This window comes from Zeus faber (genome assembly GCF_960531495.2).
Source record: "Zeus faber genome assembly, chromosome: 1".
Lineage (NCBI taxonomy): Eukaryota > Metazoa > Chordata > Actinopteri > Zeiformes > Zeidae > Zeus > Zeus faber.
Genome location: NC_137193.1, coordinates 51,344,430 through 51,360,748, shown reverse-complemented (window position 1 = coordinate 51,360,748; position 16,319 = coordinate 51,344,430). Strand labels below are relative to the sequence as shown.

Genomic DNA, 16,319 nt, shown 5'->3' with positions numbered 1-16,319 from the left:
GTACACTTCGACTATGAGAGACAGAATGGGGGGAAAGAATCCAGGAAATCACATTGTAGGATTTTTAATGAATTAATTGGTAAATTCCTCTGTAAAATAAGTATTTGGTCACCTACAAACAAGCAAGATTTCTGGCTTTCACAGACCTGTAACTTTTTCTTTAAGAGGCTCCTCTGTCCTCCACTCGTTACCTGTATAAATGGCACCTGTTTGAACTCGTTATCAGTATAAAAGACTCCTGTCCACAACCTCAAACAGTCACACTCCAAACTCCACTATGGCCAAGACCAAAAGCTGTCAAAGGACACCAGAAATAAAATTGTAGACCTGCACCAGGCTGGGAAGACTGAATCTGCAATAGGTAAGCAGCTTGTTGTGAAGAAATCAACTGTGGGAGCAATTATTAGAAAATGGAAGACATACAAGACCACTGATAATCTCCCTCGATCTGGGGCTCCACGCAAGATCTCACCCCGTGGGGTCAAAATGATCACAAGAAGGGTGAGCAAACATCCCAGAACCACACGGGGGGACCTAGTGAATGACCTGCAGAGAGCTGGGACCAAAGTAACAAAGGCTACCATCAGTAACACACTACGCCGCCAGGGACTCAAATCCTGCAGTGCCAGACGTGTCCCCCTGTTAAGCCAGTACATGTCCAGGCCCGTCTGAAGTTTGCTAGAGAGCATTTGGATGATCCAGAAGAGGATTGGGAGAATGTCATATGGTCAGATGAAACCAAAATAGAACTTTTTGGTAAAAACTCAACTTGTCGTGTTTGGAGGAGAAAGAAAGCTGAGTTGCATCCAAAGAACACCATACCTACTGTGAAGCATGGGGGTGGAAACATCATGCTTTAGGGCTGTTTTTCTGCAAAGGGACCAGGACGACTGATCCGTGTAAAGGAAAGATTGAATGGGGCCATGTATCGTGAGATTTTGAGTGAAAACCTCCTTCCATCAGCAAGGGCATTGAAGATGAAACGTGGCTGGGTCTTTCAGCATGACAATGATCCCAAACACACCGCCCGGGCAACGAAGGAGTGGCTTCGTGAGAAGCATTTCAAGGTCCTGGAGTGGCCTAGCCAGTCTCCAGATCTCAACCCCATAGAAAATCTTTGGAGGGAATTGAAGGTCCGTGTTGCTGAGCGACAGCCCCAAAACATCACTGCTCTAGAGGAGATCTGCATGGAGGAATGGGCCAAAATACCAGCAACAGTGTGTGAAAACCTTGTGAAGACTTACAGAAAACGTTTGACCTCTGTCATTGCAAACAAAGGGTATATAACAAAGTATTGAGATAAACTTTTGTTATTGACCAAATACTTATTTTCCACCATAATTTGCAAATAAATTCTTTAAAAATCAGACAATGTGATTTTCTGGATTTTTTTTCTCATTTTGTCTCTCATAGTTGAGGTAGACCCATGATGAAAATAACAGGCCTCTCTCATCTTCTTAAGTGGAAGAACTTGCACAATTGGTGGCTAACTAAATACTTTTTGGCCCCACTGTACGTGTGTATTTATGTAGCTTCTTACCTGGTATATGTCAGTAGATCTGTTCGATTGATATTTTAAATTTGTGGTCCACATTACTTTGCTGGATTAATGGAAGAAAGAATAAGAAAATATCCGTCCAAGGAGGCATTGGAAAAATAGAAGCTGTGCAATTTGGCATTTCAGTGATATTTCTGTGGGTAATTACCACCCACAGAAATACCACTGAAAATCGAAGACAATAAATAAGCCATTGTTCAAAAATACAGTCGTCAAGGTCAGTCGCATAAAAAAAAAAATATCGAACAAGAAAATCGTGCTGCATTTCAGAGAACCAAGGAAATTGTAAAACACACCCAAAACGACTAAACTGGACCCTGTGTATTGCTGCCTTCAGCTATATTTATTATTATTATTATTATTATTATTATTATTATTATTATTATTATTATTATACAGTATATACTGTGAAACCTCCAACCTTTCTTATTCATCTAATCTTTGTTATACCAAGTAAGCAAATGTTTAAATGTTTTAATGTTGCTTGTAATTTTGTCAAATGTTACCAAATCTTTCCTCCAATTTGGCCCCCCTTTTTTGGTGCAGTATCGGGTTGGGGACAAAGTTGTGTCCCACCCTGGTTGAAGCTTAAACTTTTATTTGGTTGAACAAAAATACCACCCAATTCCAAAATGATTTATGTGCATACTGAAGTAAAAAAAAAAAAGTGTCTATACATGACATAAATAAACCTGAATAAAATAAATACCAACCCATGAGGCGGTCAGTAGTTTTTACATTGATCTCATCAAACTGCTTCCTGTGCCAAATGTAGTGTGACTTCTTTTTCTGAAACACAAACCGGACAACACCAGATGTCTCTTCACGTTCTACCGTGCATGTTAAAAGACGTTATTTAGAAATATATATACAGCACAGTATGATATTAGAAAATAGAATCCTACGGGTTTGGCTTTTAACCACACGTCGATGAGGCTCTTCTTGTCCCTGCGGTCGCCTTTTCGTGAGTTTGAGGTGGGGTACTCGGGGTCGGGGGTGCCTTTGGGGGTCATGTACATCCTTCCTCCACCCAGGATGACCTGATACACAACGTAAGACCAAGTTCAGAATATTAGAATATTAGAAGAGCCAGTATAATATTAGCATCATCACATAATTAGACAAGTATCAGAATATTAGAATATAAGTCGAGTCAATGTGGCGATCATTACACATTATGTTGGTGAGTGTATCAACAACATACAGTATATGGATCTTGCCAAATCATGCTTTCCAGTTTCAGTAAGTAAAAGAAACCTGAACATGAAATGTCTTTTTGGAATTTTTCATCTTATATATAGTATTTGATATATACAGTAAATAGTCAATCGACGGATTAGAAAAGGACTGTATAAAAACATCATAGTATTAACTCTATGAATACATTATATACTTACAGTCAGAATTATTATATTTACTTGCACATAAAGTATAAGCAGAAGTAATTTAATTTAATTTAAGAGATTAATAGCGATAATTTAAACTTGTGAACTCAACATGGGCAGTAAAGTAAGAAACCTACTGAAAACCATAATTTTATTCTGACATTATTCACTCCTATTTGGGTCTCCTATGAGCAAAAAAATGTCTGGAAAGAAACAATAGAAGGTAATTTTACGTCAATGTCCACGTTGGAGACCATCTGGGTGGCGATGTCTATGCAGCCCTGCCGCCGGGCGCTGGCCGGTAAGTCAGCGTCGCTGTACCAGCTGCGGCTGACGGAGTGGGCGTAGGCCGCGGCCGGAGAGGCATGCTGCACGCGGGTGGTGGTCACTATGCCCACAGACTTACCTGCACACACACACACACACACACACACACACACACACACACACACACACACACACACACACACACACACACACACACACACACACACACACACACACACACACACACACACAAAAACAGTGTAGTTACAGCATCAGTGGAACGGTAGCAGGTTCGAGTCAGCTCAGTGTGTTTTGGACTATAACCCATGCAGCTGATAGTGCTTTCTTATCAGATCATTTTATTCGCATTACGTGCTGTATATGGTTGGGACACATTACACTGTGAGATAAGAAAAGTTCCTTTTGTACTTTTTGATTTGATGAGGTCCTGAGTGACATCTACGAGCAGTCATTGGCCCAAGCAGCTGTCCCCATATGCTTCAAATCCACCATCATTGGGCCGGTATCAAAAAACAGCTTTGCAGCGAGCCTAAATTAATTCACCCTTGTTGCACTCACCCCTACCATCATGAAGTGCTTCGAGAGGCTGGTCATGGCTCACCTCAAATCCTGCCTACCTCCCACACTGGACCCCGTCCAATTTGCCTACCGCCAGAACAGGAACACAGAGGACGCCATCTCCAAGGCACTAATCTCCACCCTCTCCCACCTGGACAACACCTATGTGAAAATGCTGTTCATCAACTTCAGCTCAGCATTCAACACCATCATCCCCTCCAGACTGGTCGCCAAACTAGGTGACCTCAACATCAACCCCTCCCTCTGCAACCTGATACTAGACTTCTTAACCAACAGACCCCAGCACGTTAGATTAGGTGACCTCACCTCCTCAACCCTTAGCCTGACCACCGGCGTCCCACAGGGCTGTGTACTGAGTCCTCTGCTCTACTACCTCTTCACCCACGACTGCGCTCCTGTACATGGCTCCAACACCATTATGAAGTTTGCGACAAACACAACGGTGGTTGGCCTCATCGACAACAACGATGAGACAGCCTACAAGGAGGAGGTCCAGCACCTGGCGCCGTGCTGCCCCTACAACAATCTGGCCCTAAATATCAAGAAGACCATGGAGCTCATAGTGGACTTGGAAGATTAAAGGTGCCACACACACCCCCATCCATATCAACAGGGGATGGAGGTTGAGTGTGTCACCAGCTTCGGGTCTCTGGGTGTCCACATCTCTGATGACCTCTCTTGGGCCCTCAACACCTCCACCCTCACCAGCATCTCTTCTTCCTGAGGAGACTGAAGAAAGCCCACTTGGCTCCACAGATCCTGGTGATCTTCTACCGCTGCACCATCGAGAGCATCCTCACCAACTGCCTCTCAGTCTTGTACGGCAACTGTACTGCTGCGGACCGGAAAGCACTGCAGAGGATGGTGAAAATTGCCCAATGCATCACCGGCACTCCACGCCCCACGATTGAGGCTCTCCAGCACAAGTGGTGCCTGCGGAGTGTGCGCAGCATGGCCAGAGACACCTCTCACCCCAGTCACAGGCTGTTTGTCCTCGTCCTCCCCTCCGGGAGGCATTCATATTTATACAACCAGCTATACTTATGTCAATCTGCACATACTGTACATATTGTAGCATATTCATATCCACTCTGATAATACTGCTAATACCACTCTTAATGTGTACACTTTAGTGCATCCATATCCATTCTGTAAATACTGTTAATACTCCTCATCATTCTATAAGAACTGCTCATACTGTATATATTTTAGTACATTCATATTCATCTTGTCAATACTGTTAATTCTGTTCATACTGTACATTTAGTATAGCCACACTCACCACTGTTAACTCGATTTATATAATATTAATCTACTTATATTTTATACTGTACATAAGCTGCACTTTACTGCTTGTCTTGCATTTCTGGTTAGATGCTAAACTGCATTTTGTCGTCTCAGTACTTGTTGTTTGTGCAGTGGCAATAAAGTTGAATGCAATCCAATCTAATCCAATCCAAACGGTGAAATGGACTGCTAACTGCGCTGCCACGCAAATAGCTTCTTGGTGCACGGTGCTATTTGCGCATATTTAAATTATGTATTATTCACACATTTGATACAAAATTGTCCTCCTACTATGTAAATGAGCCTCGTTGCAAAAAACTTCCAATTCACAAACACCGGCACTTCAAAATGCACTCCTAAAGCATCTTGTTGAAACTTTGACAATCCATTCTTTGTGAATTTGCCCCTCAATGTTTTATATTTCAGAGGATGAGGGAACCCTGTAATCTGAAGAGCTGCCGGTTCAAGTCCTCTGGCTCGCATAGAAGTATTTTTATGACTGAGGAAGGCTGGATGATTCAGTTCATTGATTTTTAATAACCAATATGGAATTAGCAATGCTTCCTTGTTACATCGGTTTCTGCACCGAACCATGTGTTTGTAACCCAACATAACATAACATGAACAACATAACATCAATTTGACTTATAAAAACCCCAATCTCCTCCTGTCCATACACCTGGGTAGTGATATGTGTGTCGTTGGAGTGTGTGGATCCTACCTTGTGCTTTGGCGCGTCGCAGTGTGGAGAACACCTCGTTGCCAAACGTGCTGTTGCACTCATAGGCCACGGCCTTGGCACTGAGGCCGACTGTCTTGGCGTTGGCCTTCACGCCGCAGTGGTACGCTGTCGCCGTGCTTGCGCTGTCCGCCACCTGCTTGTCCACACTGTACGTCTGGGAAGAGCGGTAGAAGACTAAATATATGATGGAACTACCTATCAGAGAGAGAGCCACTAAAGTTTTACTTTTCTTTTTTTATCTTTCATTTTCTTGTGCCCTAATTCCTCAAAGATTTTTAAAGTACACAAAAATGGAGGTATTCTGGTAATCTGCATTAATTATTTTATGTTTCCATTCAGAAGTTCTTATCTGATGTATAAGATTCAAGATTCAAGATTCAAGAGTCACATACATAAACATACTTTCATACATATATGCAGTGAAATGTCAAGACATCATGACTGTACGATAAGGCAGGTCACATACTCCACGCCAGGCAACGCACGCAACTTCATAAAAAGGAGCGCAAGGGGCGTTTCTCGTGTTCATGCGTAGCAAACGTGCGTTCAAATTCTACGTAAACTCATGATGCGTGACGCGTGATTAGCTCCTAGAGGCGCCTAATAGCAATATGACTCCATAAATTCCACAACTGAAGCACCAACCGTGTCCGGGTAAACATGAACTGAAATGCCAGAAGCAGAAAATAAGAATTTCGTGGAAATACCGTCATTTGGGCGTACGCCCATCTGTATGACGATACAGATGATGGAGAGATTTGGTGCCCCCTTGTGGACTAGCCGTTTATGACTCAGGCAGGGCCCCAAAACATGCATATGGTATGTTAGCAAAGAGTTGCGTAAGGTCACGTTCCTGCGTTCGCATGCGTTCAAATTTTTTTTAATGGGTTCCCCTGACACCAATCTTTTTTTGTAGTCTATATTAAAATTTCATTTTCAGCATTTCTACCAACGCCACGGTGTCAGCATTTTTATTTGAAAAAATGATTGAGCTAATCCCCCCACTTTTTCGGGAGTCTTGGACCTGACGTGGAATGACTCAAGACCAAACTTGCCAAGAAAACAAAGCATTTGAATGTGGACAGACGCCTTGACTGGTGATCCACCCAGACTCCAAAGTGTTATTATGAAGAAGAAGTGCTTTTCTCCTGGACTCTCTCTCTCTCTAATTTGCACACACACATACATTCTCACAAGCTTAGAAACCAATGATCTCTCTCTCTCTCTCTCTCTCTCTCTCTCTCGCTCTCTCTCTCTCTCCCCCTCTCTCTCTCTCTCTCTAGCAAGCATGTCAGCGTCTCCCATTGCCTTTGTCCATTTCCCTCAGTGCAGAGACCTGTTGACCCACCTTAGACAGAGCCAGGTATGGGAAGGTGTCCATGGCCAGCACCGTCTCCTCTCCACTCTTTCCCTCCATCTGGCCTTTCAGGATCCGAGCCGCCGTCACTGTGGACACGCCCATTCCTGCCGGTCGTTCACATGAGTGACAAGTGAGGATCCAACACCGGTTCTGTAGCTTTATAATACCTGGTATAACTTAAAGAATACAGCAGCAATTCCCAACCTATGGGCCAGTCGGCTGTGAGGGTATTGCAAGTGGGCCACCAAATCATGGGCAAAACACATCAATTTTATTGGGGAAAAATTGAGCAAATTATTTTGAATTCAATGACAAATCAGATACATTTCTTGCCAATCAATTGAAACGTGATCGAGAAAAAACACTTATTAAAGCCATCAAAGATTTACAGGGTAGAATAACATACTTCCCGCAATACATCAATAACATATTTAGTGACTTTTATATTAACCTATATCACTTGGATAATGAATCGAATATATCAAACATTCACTCATTCCTTGATGATATTGACCTTCCTAAACTTTTGACGGAGCAGGCTACCACCTTAGATCAATCACTTACTCTTGAAGAACTCAGGAAAGCGCTCTTCTCTATGCCCAAAAATAAATCACCTGGATCAGATGGCTACCCCGGGTAATTTTATAAACACTTCTGGCCACTAACCAACAGAATTTAAAAAGTAATTACATTTAAAATTCGCCCAGACCAAACAGCCTTTGTCAAAGGCAGACACTCATCCAGCAATATGCGTCGTTTATTCAGTCTAATCAGCATATCTCAAAGGAACAACTTTAATACTATTATTGCCTCTTTGGATGCCGAAAACCATTTGACAGAGTCAATTGGACATATCTATTTTCAATCCTCAACAAATTTGGCTTTGGAGAGTCACTCATTCAATGGATCAGAATCCTCTACAACTCTCCATCTGCTTCTGTCATAACCAATGGTTACACTTCACAGCTTTTCACTCTACAACGCGGCACAAAACAAGGATGGCCGTTCTCCCCTTTACTATTCGCCATCTTTAATAAACCCCTTGCGGCGGCCATCCGTCAAAACTTTAATATTGTAGGCATACAAACAGGAAACTCTGTTCACAAAATCAGTTTGTATGGAGATATCTTGAGGTACATACGGAACCCAATATTATCGTTAACGGAGGCGTTCAATCTTATATCTAAATTCTCAGCTATCTCAGACTATTTAATAAATTGGACTAAAACCACAGTCTTACCACTCAGCAGGGGGGACTGTAATGCTGCAACCTTGAAAGTTCACTTAAACATCACAACGGGTAATATTAGATACTTTGGCATTGATATCTCCACCAATCTATCAGATTTGTTTACCCTTAACTTCACTCCATTGCTCAAATGCATTGAAGAAGACCTCATTCGATGGAACAACCTGCCCATCTCACTAATTGGTGGGATAGCAGCAGTGAAAATTAATATATTTCCAAAAATAAACTCTATTTTCAATGACCCCAGTGCAACCAACGGTTCATTGGTTTAATACTCTAGACTCAATAGTCAACAGATTTTATTGGAATTACAAGAAACCGAGAATTAAACTAGCAACACTACAGAAAAACAAAGGCCTGGCAGCCCCAAACCTTAGATACTCTATCTAGCAAACCATCTTCAATTTATAATTAAATGGTTACAACCAGAGCAACAATTGGCCCATGGATGGCGAGACATTGAAAATTCAGAATGTCAGGAGTTATCATTATCCAATCTCCCATTCCTTACTGAATCTATAAGGAAACATAATTGCTTTAAAAACCCATTTATCGCAACAATTCGTCAGCCTGGTGGAAATTCCTCAAACCCAGTGGTCACACTCTATCTCCAAACAAATTCACGCCAATCAGGCACAACCCAGATTTCCTGGTTAAAAACAGACCAATAATCTTTAGGTCTTGGAAAAGACAAGGAATTTCTCATCTGGAACACATTTTTGAAAACAATTTGCTCATATCCTTCCCAACCTTAACCCAAAGGTATAATATCGGTGGCCACACTTACTTCAATTCCTTCAATTACAGCAGTCTCTAAAAGTTAAAATCAAATTGACGAACAACATCCTACAACCACCTGAAATGATTGATATGGGCTCTGTGCAAGGAAACATAATTGCTTTAAAAACCCATTTATCGCAACAACATCTCACTCATATCGGTCTCTTGAAAAATCCCTTTTCCAGAATAAACAAACTTTGATAAAAACATGACACCTTTTCTTTACCTACAATGAAATGGGAAAGAGACCTTGCTGTCCCCACCAATATCAACCTGTAGAAGCTTATTTGCAACACCTTTTCTATGACCCACAACTCCAAAATGCAACTCATCCAATATAAGATTTTGCACAGAGCCCATATCACGGAACACAAAATGTTCAAAATGGGTTTTGTGGATGAAGACATTTGCTCTCACTGTTCCCTTGATACCAGAGATGATTACTTTCATGCCTTCTGGCTCTGCCCACCTATCCTAGCATTCTGGACCAATATCACCAAGGAGCTATCAACCCTTCTGGATTGCAGCATTCCAGTCTCCCCATCTATATGTCTTCTCAGTGACCTCTCCTCAGTCGACCCACCAATGAAACACCACCAACCCATTTTGATCGCCTTAACAATTGCCAAGAAAACAATATTACTCAATTGGAAAAATAGAGATAATCTCACACATCCCAATGGTTGTAGTTATTAACAGATTACATCTCGATGGAAAAACTATTGGCAATATCCAAAAACAATGTTGATTCATTTAATGAAATATGGGCTAGTTTTATAATCGACATAACTCCATCATTTAATACTTGAGTCTTCCTAAGTCAGTGCAATGTCATTGTGCCTTGGAGCATGTGGGGGTCTCCTGGTCTGCCGGGGCTCTGCGGATGGGTGGACGCCCGGGCAGCTCTGGGGACATCGGTGGTGCGTGGGTCTGTGTTCTTAGGGGATCCCAGGGCCCCACGGGGGAGTTAGGTGGTCTGGGTGGTGGCGCCCGCTCCTTTACCTGAGTTGAGCTGGCCTGTCCACTGGGGTGGGGGGGGGACGTGCTCCCGTGGACCTGCAGCTGGCCTCCGTGTGTTGGTTCGGGCCATGGTTGTGGGTTCTGGGCTTGGGTTGGGGGCGGGGGGTGTGGGTTGCTGGTTCGGGTCTCGTGGTCTGCGTCCCGTTGGGGGGGGTGGCCCGTCGTGCCTGGGCTGGTTAGGTGTTCCGTCTGGTCCTGTCAACTAGGGTCCTGAACCTGGCTGCCTGTGCTCGGCGCGGGGCTGACAATGTGGCCTCCTTCGTGGGGGGCGGTCTCCTGTCGTCACACCGGGCTGCCGGGGTACCTGCCCTCTGCTGCTCTCGGTGCGCTCGTCACTGGGGGGTCGGGCTGTGGGTGGGGGTGCCATCTGCCGCCCTCTGTTCTGTAGTCTGCATGCTCGGTGGCTGGAGGCTGACCAGGGACCCGATGGGGATGCAGAGCTGCCCGACATGGCGGAGGCACAATGCGAATCGCTCTGCGCCCTTGGCTGATCGCTGAAGGTTGGCTGCCACCCGGTAGGGGAGGTGGGCGCACTGGGGCACGGTTGGGTCCGGGGGGAGGAGGTCTGCGTGGTTGCTCCCCGGCCTGCTGCGCCCCTGGATCGGGTCTGTTGGTCTGTCGCCGTGGGGCCGGGATCCGGGCCTGCGATCCGTGCCTTGCGCCCATGGCCGGGGTTCAGTGCCGGTGGCTGCGTCTTGTGCCTGCACCTGGGGGTTGGTTGTATGTGTGTGCCCCTGGGGTGCGGTGTCTACTCGTGCTCCCTGGGACTGGGTCATGCTCCTCGGAGCTGGGCGTGGGGGTTGCTCCACGGCCCTCTGGCTTCTCTGGGGGCCCGGGGGTCTTCTGTGGCCGCAGGGCAGGGTACTCAGGGCTTTCCTGCAGCCGTAGGGTGTCTACAGGGCTGCAGAGTTCGGGGGGGCTTTGGGGCCCCTTCCGCTGCTTGGAGGCGCCCTGGCATATTACCGACCTTCTACACCAGTACCAACGGGGATAAGTCATGAACACTCACAGGTGGACATCACACACACACACACACACACACACACACACACACACACACACGCACGCACACACGCACACACACACACACACACACACACACACACACACCATCACACCTGCTTCAAGTGCACCCCAGCACCCTCCTGGTTACATTCCTCTCCTTTTCTCCCTCATTTGCTGCCATAATTATGACAGGAAGAGGCCACGTGACCAGTTGTAGTTCCAGTTTTCCTGGACCTTATTCACTGTTTTTCAATACATGTTGTCATCCAGTGTTTATGTTTTTGTGTAAATGTTGTTTGTTTCTGTGTTTATTTGTCTCACCAGTGGTGATTCTCCCCCTCTTAGAGTAAGTGATCAGTTGTTTATCGACCCAAACATGATAAATAGTTCTCCAAAGAGGGGGGTTGGTGGTGGTTCTCCATAACCAAAAACTGTGCTCTTGTCATTCTACAGGTCGTCCACAGGACAGAGTTATTGCAGCAGTTCTTGATGATTTAAGAATGAATAAAGAGTTGCATTGCAGGATGAGAACTTGAACTCCACTTGCAGACTAACTCTGTCCTGGATGCAATGGCATACAGATACTCTGTGTTGTATGCCCAGCATGCTGACAGCACAGGTTAAAAAAAAACAAAACCTTTTTTAAATGTAAAAAAAATAATAATTCCATTGTATTTTTTCTGTAAAACCTTCAAAAATGCATCATCACTGATAGATAGGAACTTATGTTCGGGCGTACTATGTCCAAGCCGGACCACGATCGACGTGCACCTGTACATTTTTGAACTTGAGGTGATAATCAAAATGGATGATTGGCTAGCATCAGGCACACTGAAAAGGAAAGAAGCCATTGGTACATCAACCACAAGCAAAGAAAGTATGGCGCTGAATATTTATCACTGGGATTGGGAGCGGTAACGAACCGTTACCGCTGTGCGGGGTGTGTTCCAAGATTTTATCCAACGAAGCTCTGAAGCCATGTAAACTGCACCGTCACCGAGACTAAACACCAACAGGACATGTCCAAGCCGCTTGAATTTTTCGATAATAAACTCAAGGAGTGTCAGGGTGAGAAGAAAGTCATCGAAACGTCATGTATGGGCACCGAGAACCCAAATGCCAATCTGTCCAACAGAGCTGTGCGATTTCTGATGCCTTTCCCGAGGACGTATGTCTGTGAGACTGGCTTTTCCGGCTTGTGGCATTGAAGACGAAATAGGGGAATAAACTGAATGTTGATCCAGATCTTCACCTGAGACTGTCGTCCCTTAAGCCCGACATCAAGCATTTGGTGTCTGCCATGCAACATCAGCCTCCTCATGAGGTGAGTTCATATTAATGTGCTCCTGGTATTGTTTGTTTTATCAGCGCTGGCGTGAGTCGTGAGTTTTAACCCACCTCTTTTTTTGTTTAACTACTGCACTGTATGTATGAGAATGCATATGATTGTTAAAATACACGTCCTCCGAGAACGCACTGTTTGGCTCCCTTATTACTTCTGGTCGGATGTGGGCCGCCAACACTTTCGAGATTTTCAAGTGTGCCGAGAGCCCGAAAAAGGTTGGGAACGGCTGGAATCGAGGTTTGTTGTTCCTATGAAACCCATTCAACCATGAGTCAAGAACAGGAGAGTCCCTAAAAGACTGTTCACAATAATTGGAAAACAAAATTCAGTGACTCTGCCAGTGTAATATATCTATTGTAAGTCACTTTAATGAGTGTTTACTTGCGTACTGCATTACAGTACGTAATTTGTACCAAAATGTAATATAGGAAAACCTGTGTACAAAAGCCTGTGTATAGCATGAAAACACATATTAACATAGTATTTAAAATACATGTTTGACTCGGACAAATTAAATGCTCTTAAACAAAAGTTATGTGATTTAAGTTTTGTGGCAGGGGCTTTGCTGCTCCGGCTCTCTATTCAGTATATAGACAAAATGTCATATTGCATTTTATTCATACATATCCCTACATTGAGCAAAACTAATACATCCTACACAATCCATGATCAAATTTTATCATTGATTCTGGTCAATAGCTTAGTTTCCTGACTGGCTTTGATTGAAAAACAAACAATTTGTTTACCTGAAGAAACCCCTCCCACTTTGTTGAGCTCCTATGACATCTTTGATATCCCAGTGTTAAAAAAAAACTATCAGAGTAACGCGGCGTGAAATCTCGGCCACCACCACCCACCCATCCAAGCACATCTGATCAAGTGCAGAGACTCTGGCACTACAAGAAAAAAACTCTCCGCTCTTTGAAACGGCTCCCACGTCAAACTCCGCTCTCAAACCGCACTCGTCAGAAATTTACTGCCCTGTATTGACAACAATCATGCCAAAATGTTTTCAAAGTAAATCTTATCCAGATGGTAGCTAATTGTCATAAAAAGTCTTTGCACTTGGTGATGCGAGAGAAAAGACGGCTTCTGGAAACGGTTTGATGAGGATTTCTACCTCTTTACCTGAGAGGTAGGACGAGGGAAGGCTTCTCGAAATTTGCTGTTTTTCTCCTCCATTTTCATATTTTGTTCTTTAAGTTCAGCTCAGTGTTTTTAGCACTTCACCTACCATCGCCCAGGAACAGGATGAGGTTCTTGGCCCTGTGCATCCTGGGGCGCAGCTTCAGCGCAGCACCCAGAGTTTCCCTGGCTTGGGCATCCCAATAGGCTGGATCGTGTTCAAGCTCGTGTAGTGCTGATCCTTGGAAGCAAACGGGTTTGCACACACACACACACACACACACACACACACACACACACACACACACACACACACACACACACACACACACACACACACACACACACACACACACACACACACACACACACACACACAAAAGGAGGGTATTAAAGGGACAAGGTTATGGTAGCAATTCAATAGTATACATGCATCTACATCCATGTATGAGTTCAATTTGCATATGTGCGTACATGTGTCTCCATTCTCACATACACGTGCTCATGTCTCTCTCTCGCATTCTTAAACTTTGAACCACAGACCTCGGGCAAGACAAAGCTGCGAGAGAAAGGTGGTTTACGCCATAAACTGTCAACATGAGATGAAAAACACGACAAAAAAGACACCTTGATGCCACGTCCCTCCAGCCGCACAATAACATCAACAACAAAATCAAACACAACAACAAAAACAACAACATAAAACAAGAACACAAAGCAGTCCAACAAACATAACTGGAACTTTATAGCAACAGGCAGAGCATGATGGGATTCATGGGAGTCAAGACTTGACATACTTCACAAACGTCTTTTCTCAAGACTTATTTACTCATAAACCACGGATGAGTTTGAGGATTTGTGGCGCCCAAGCCCTGTTTCTGCTCCACAAACATACACAAATACACACAAACAACACACACATTCACATACACCTTTTTCCAGTGTAAGCAATCCACCGCTGACTCACCACCACCAACCAAACCCCTTGGAGTCTGAGTTTCCCTCCACATGTCTGTCTGCCTTCCCTCATCACAAAATAACAGTAACAGCACAACCTTGCAATTCATCTCCCCTCACCTTGGCTTTGCCCAGCGGCCCTACACCATGACAGCAGCACAGGTCCCAGCAGGAAGAGCATGAGCCTGGGGGCCCTAGAGCGCGGCTCCTGCATCCCTAACCCCAGCGGCCTTGGAACTTTGGAGCCTTCACTACTGCCGCTTTAGGATGACAGGCGGACGGAGACGAGATGACAGGATGGCAGGATAAGAGAGGGAGAGAGAAGAGAGAGAGAGAGAGAGAGAGAGAGAGAGAGAGAGAGAGAGAGAGAGAGAGAGTGTGGCTGCTAAGACCTCCTGCCCAGCCTATTTAAGATCCCTGCTGGGGTGTGTTATGAGGAAGGGCCCACGCCTGCTCATAGGCTAAGAGCCACACAAAAGGAGAAGAGCAAGAGAGAGAGAGAGAGAGAGAGAGAGAGAGAGCAGAACAGATTGGGACGGAGAGAGAGAGGAGGGGGAGTCAAGAGCGGGAGAAATTAAGGGTTAGAGAGTGAGGAAGAGCAAGGGCAGGAGCGAGAATGGAGATGTAGGAAATGAGACAGAAAGCGGGACCACACAAGAACATAGTGAGAAACCGGAGCCCCTCGACTGAAAACACAAACTTCTTTTATTGTTTTAAACGGTTGCCGTTCATTTCCTTTTTCCCCTCCAATTTGGACGGTTTTACCATGAAATAATAGTTTTTGAAGGAAACTTGAGTGGCTGTTTGATGTATAGCCAATGCACCGGTGTAGTCTTATTTTTTATTCTTTTACATCCTGAAGTTGATTTAACCAGGAGAAATAAATGGGCTTCCCGATTTGTGTTGGCATTCATCACAGTGCAAATCACGATGGTTTCTTTTTCCATTGCTCTCCCCCTTGGAAAACCGTCTAGAGGGAGAGGAAGAGGGAGAGGGAGAGAGAGAGAGAGAGAGAGAGAGAGAGAGAGAGAGAGAGAGAGAGACAAGGGGGTACAATGTATTCTGCGGAATAAGATGATTGGGTCATGATGTGCTCTGCTTTTCATGTTAGGAAGATGCTTTTATTTCCATTTACCCCCACCCTCCCATTTTCTTTTTGCATTTGAAAGACCCCAATATTTTCCTTCTTTCACCAAGTCAACTCGTCTGTTTCTCTGTGGGAATTAAAGAGCGGAGAGCATTTTTCCTCTGTGAGGTAGTGGAGACCGCCGGCAGAATCAAAACGTCTCCTTTTTTTTGGGGTGGTGGGGGGGGGGGGTTAAACACACTCACACAAAAGTTTATGTGTGTGTAGAAGGACATATGAGCCAAAGAACCCCCGATTCCAAATGTAAGGATCTCACTTCCCCTAAATGAGTTATAAGCTGCACCTCTTTACGGGCTAGACCCTGTGCCTGCTGCCAGCTACACGGAGCCATCGCCAAGGGGGCTCTGCGGCTACTCACATGTGTCTAATCAAGACTGCAGTAAAACCATGGCAGCACCCTTGGTGGAAGAGGCCCCACATGGTGCTGTGGCTCAAAAAACTATAACAAACAATAACCCGGCGGTGACATGCAAGAGCGGATAGACGTGTGGA

General features: G+C 44.6%; 1 protein-coding gene across 1 annotated transcript in view; it reads right to left on the bottom strand.

The window, feature by feature from the left end:
- Positions 1-14,910, bottom strand: part of LOC307227826 (uncharacterized protein) — a gene marked incomplete at its 3' end in the record, with an annotated part of 29,376 nt that extends 14,466 nt beyond the window's left edge. Inside the window, exons 1-7 of the mRNA XM_079997270.1 lie at positions 14,801-14,910; positions 13,833-13,964; positions 7,188-7,303; positions 5,819-5,993; positions 3,177-3,349; positions 2,464-2,598; positions 2,272-2,347 (exon numbers count right to left, since the gene is read on the bottom strand). Of these exons, the coding sequence (XP_079853396.1) occupies positions 2,272-2,347; positions 2,464-2,598; positions 3,177-3,349; positions 5,819-5,993; positions 7,188-7,303; positions 13,833-13,964; positions 14,801-14,894 (901 nt within the window). The 5' untranslated portion in view covers positions 14,895-14,910. The remainder of the gene's footprint in view (positions 1-2,271; positions 2,348-2,463; positions 2,599-3,176; positions 3,350-5,818; positions 5,994-7,187; positions 7,304-13,832; positions 13,965-14,800) is intronic.
- Between the last annotated feature and the right edge of the window lie 1,409 nt (positions 14,911-16,319).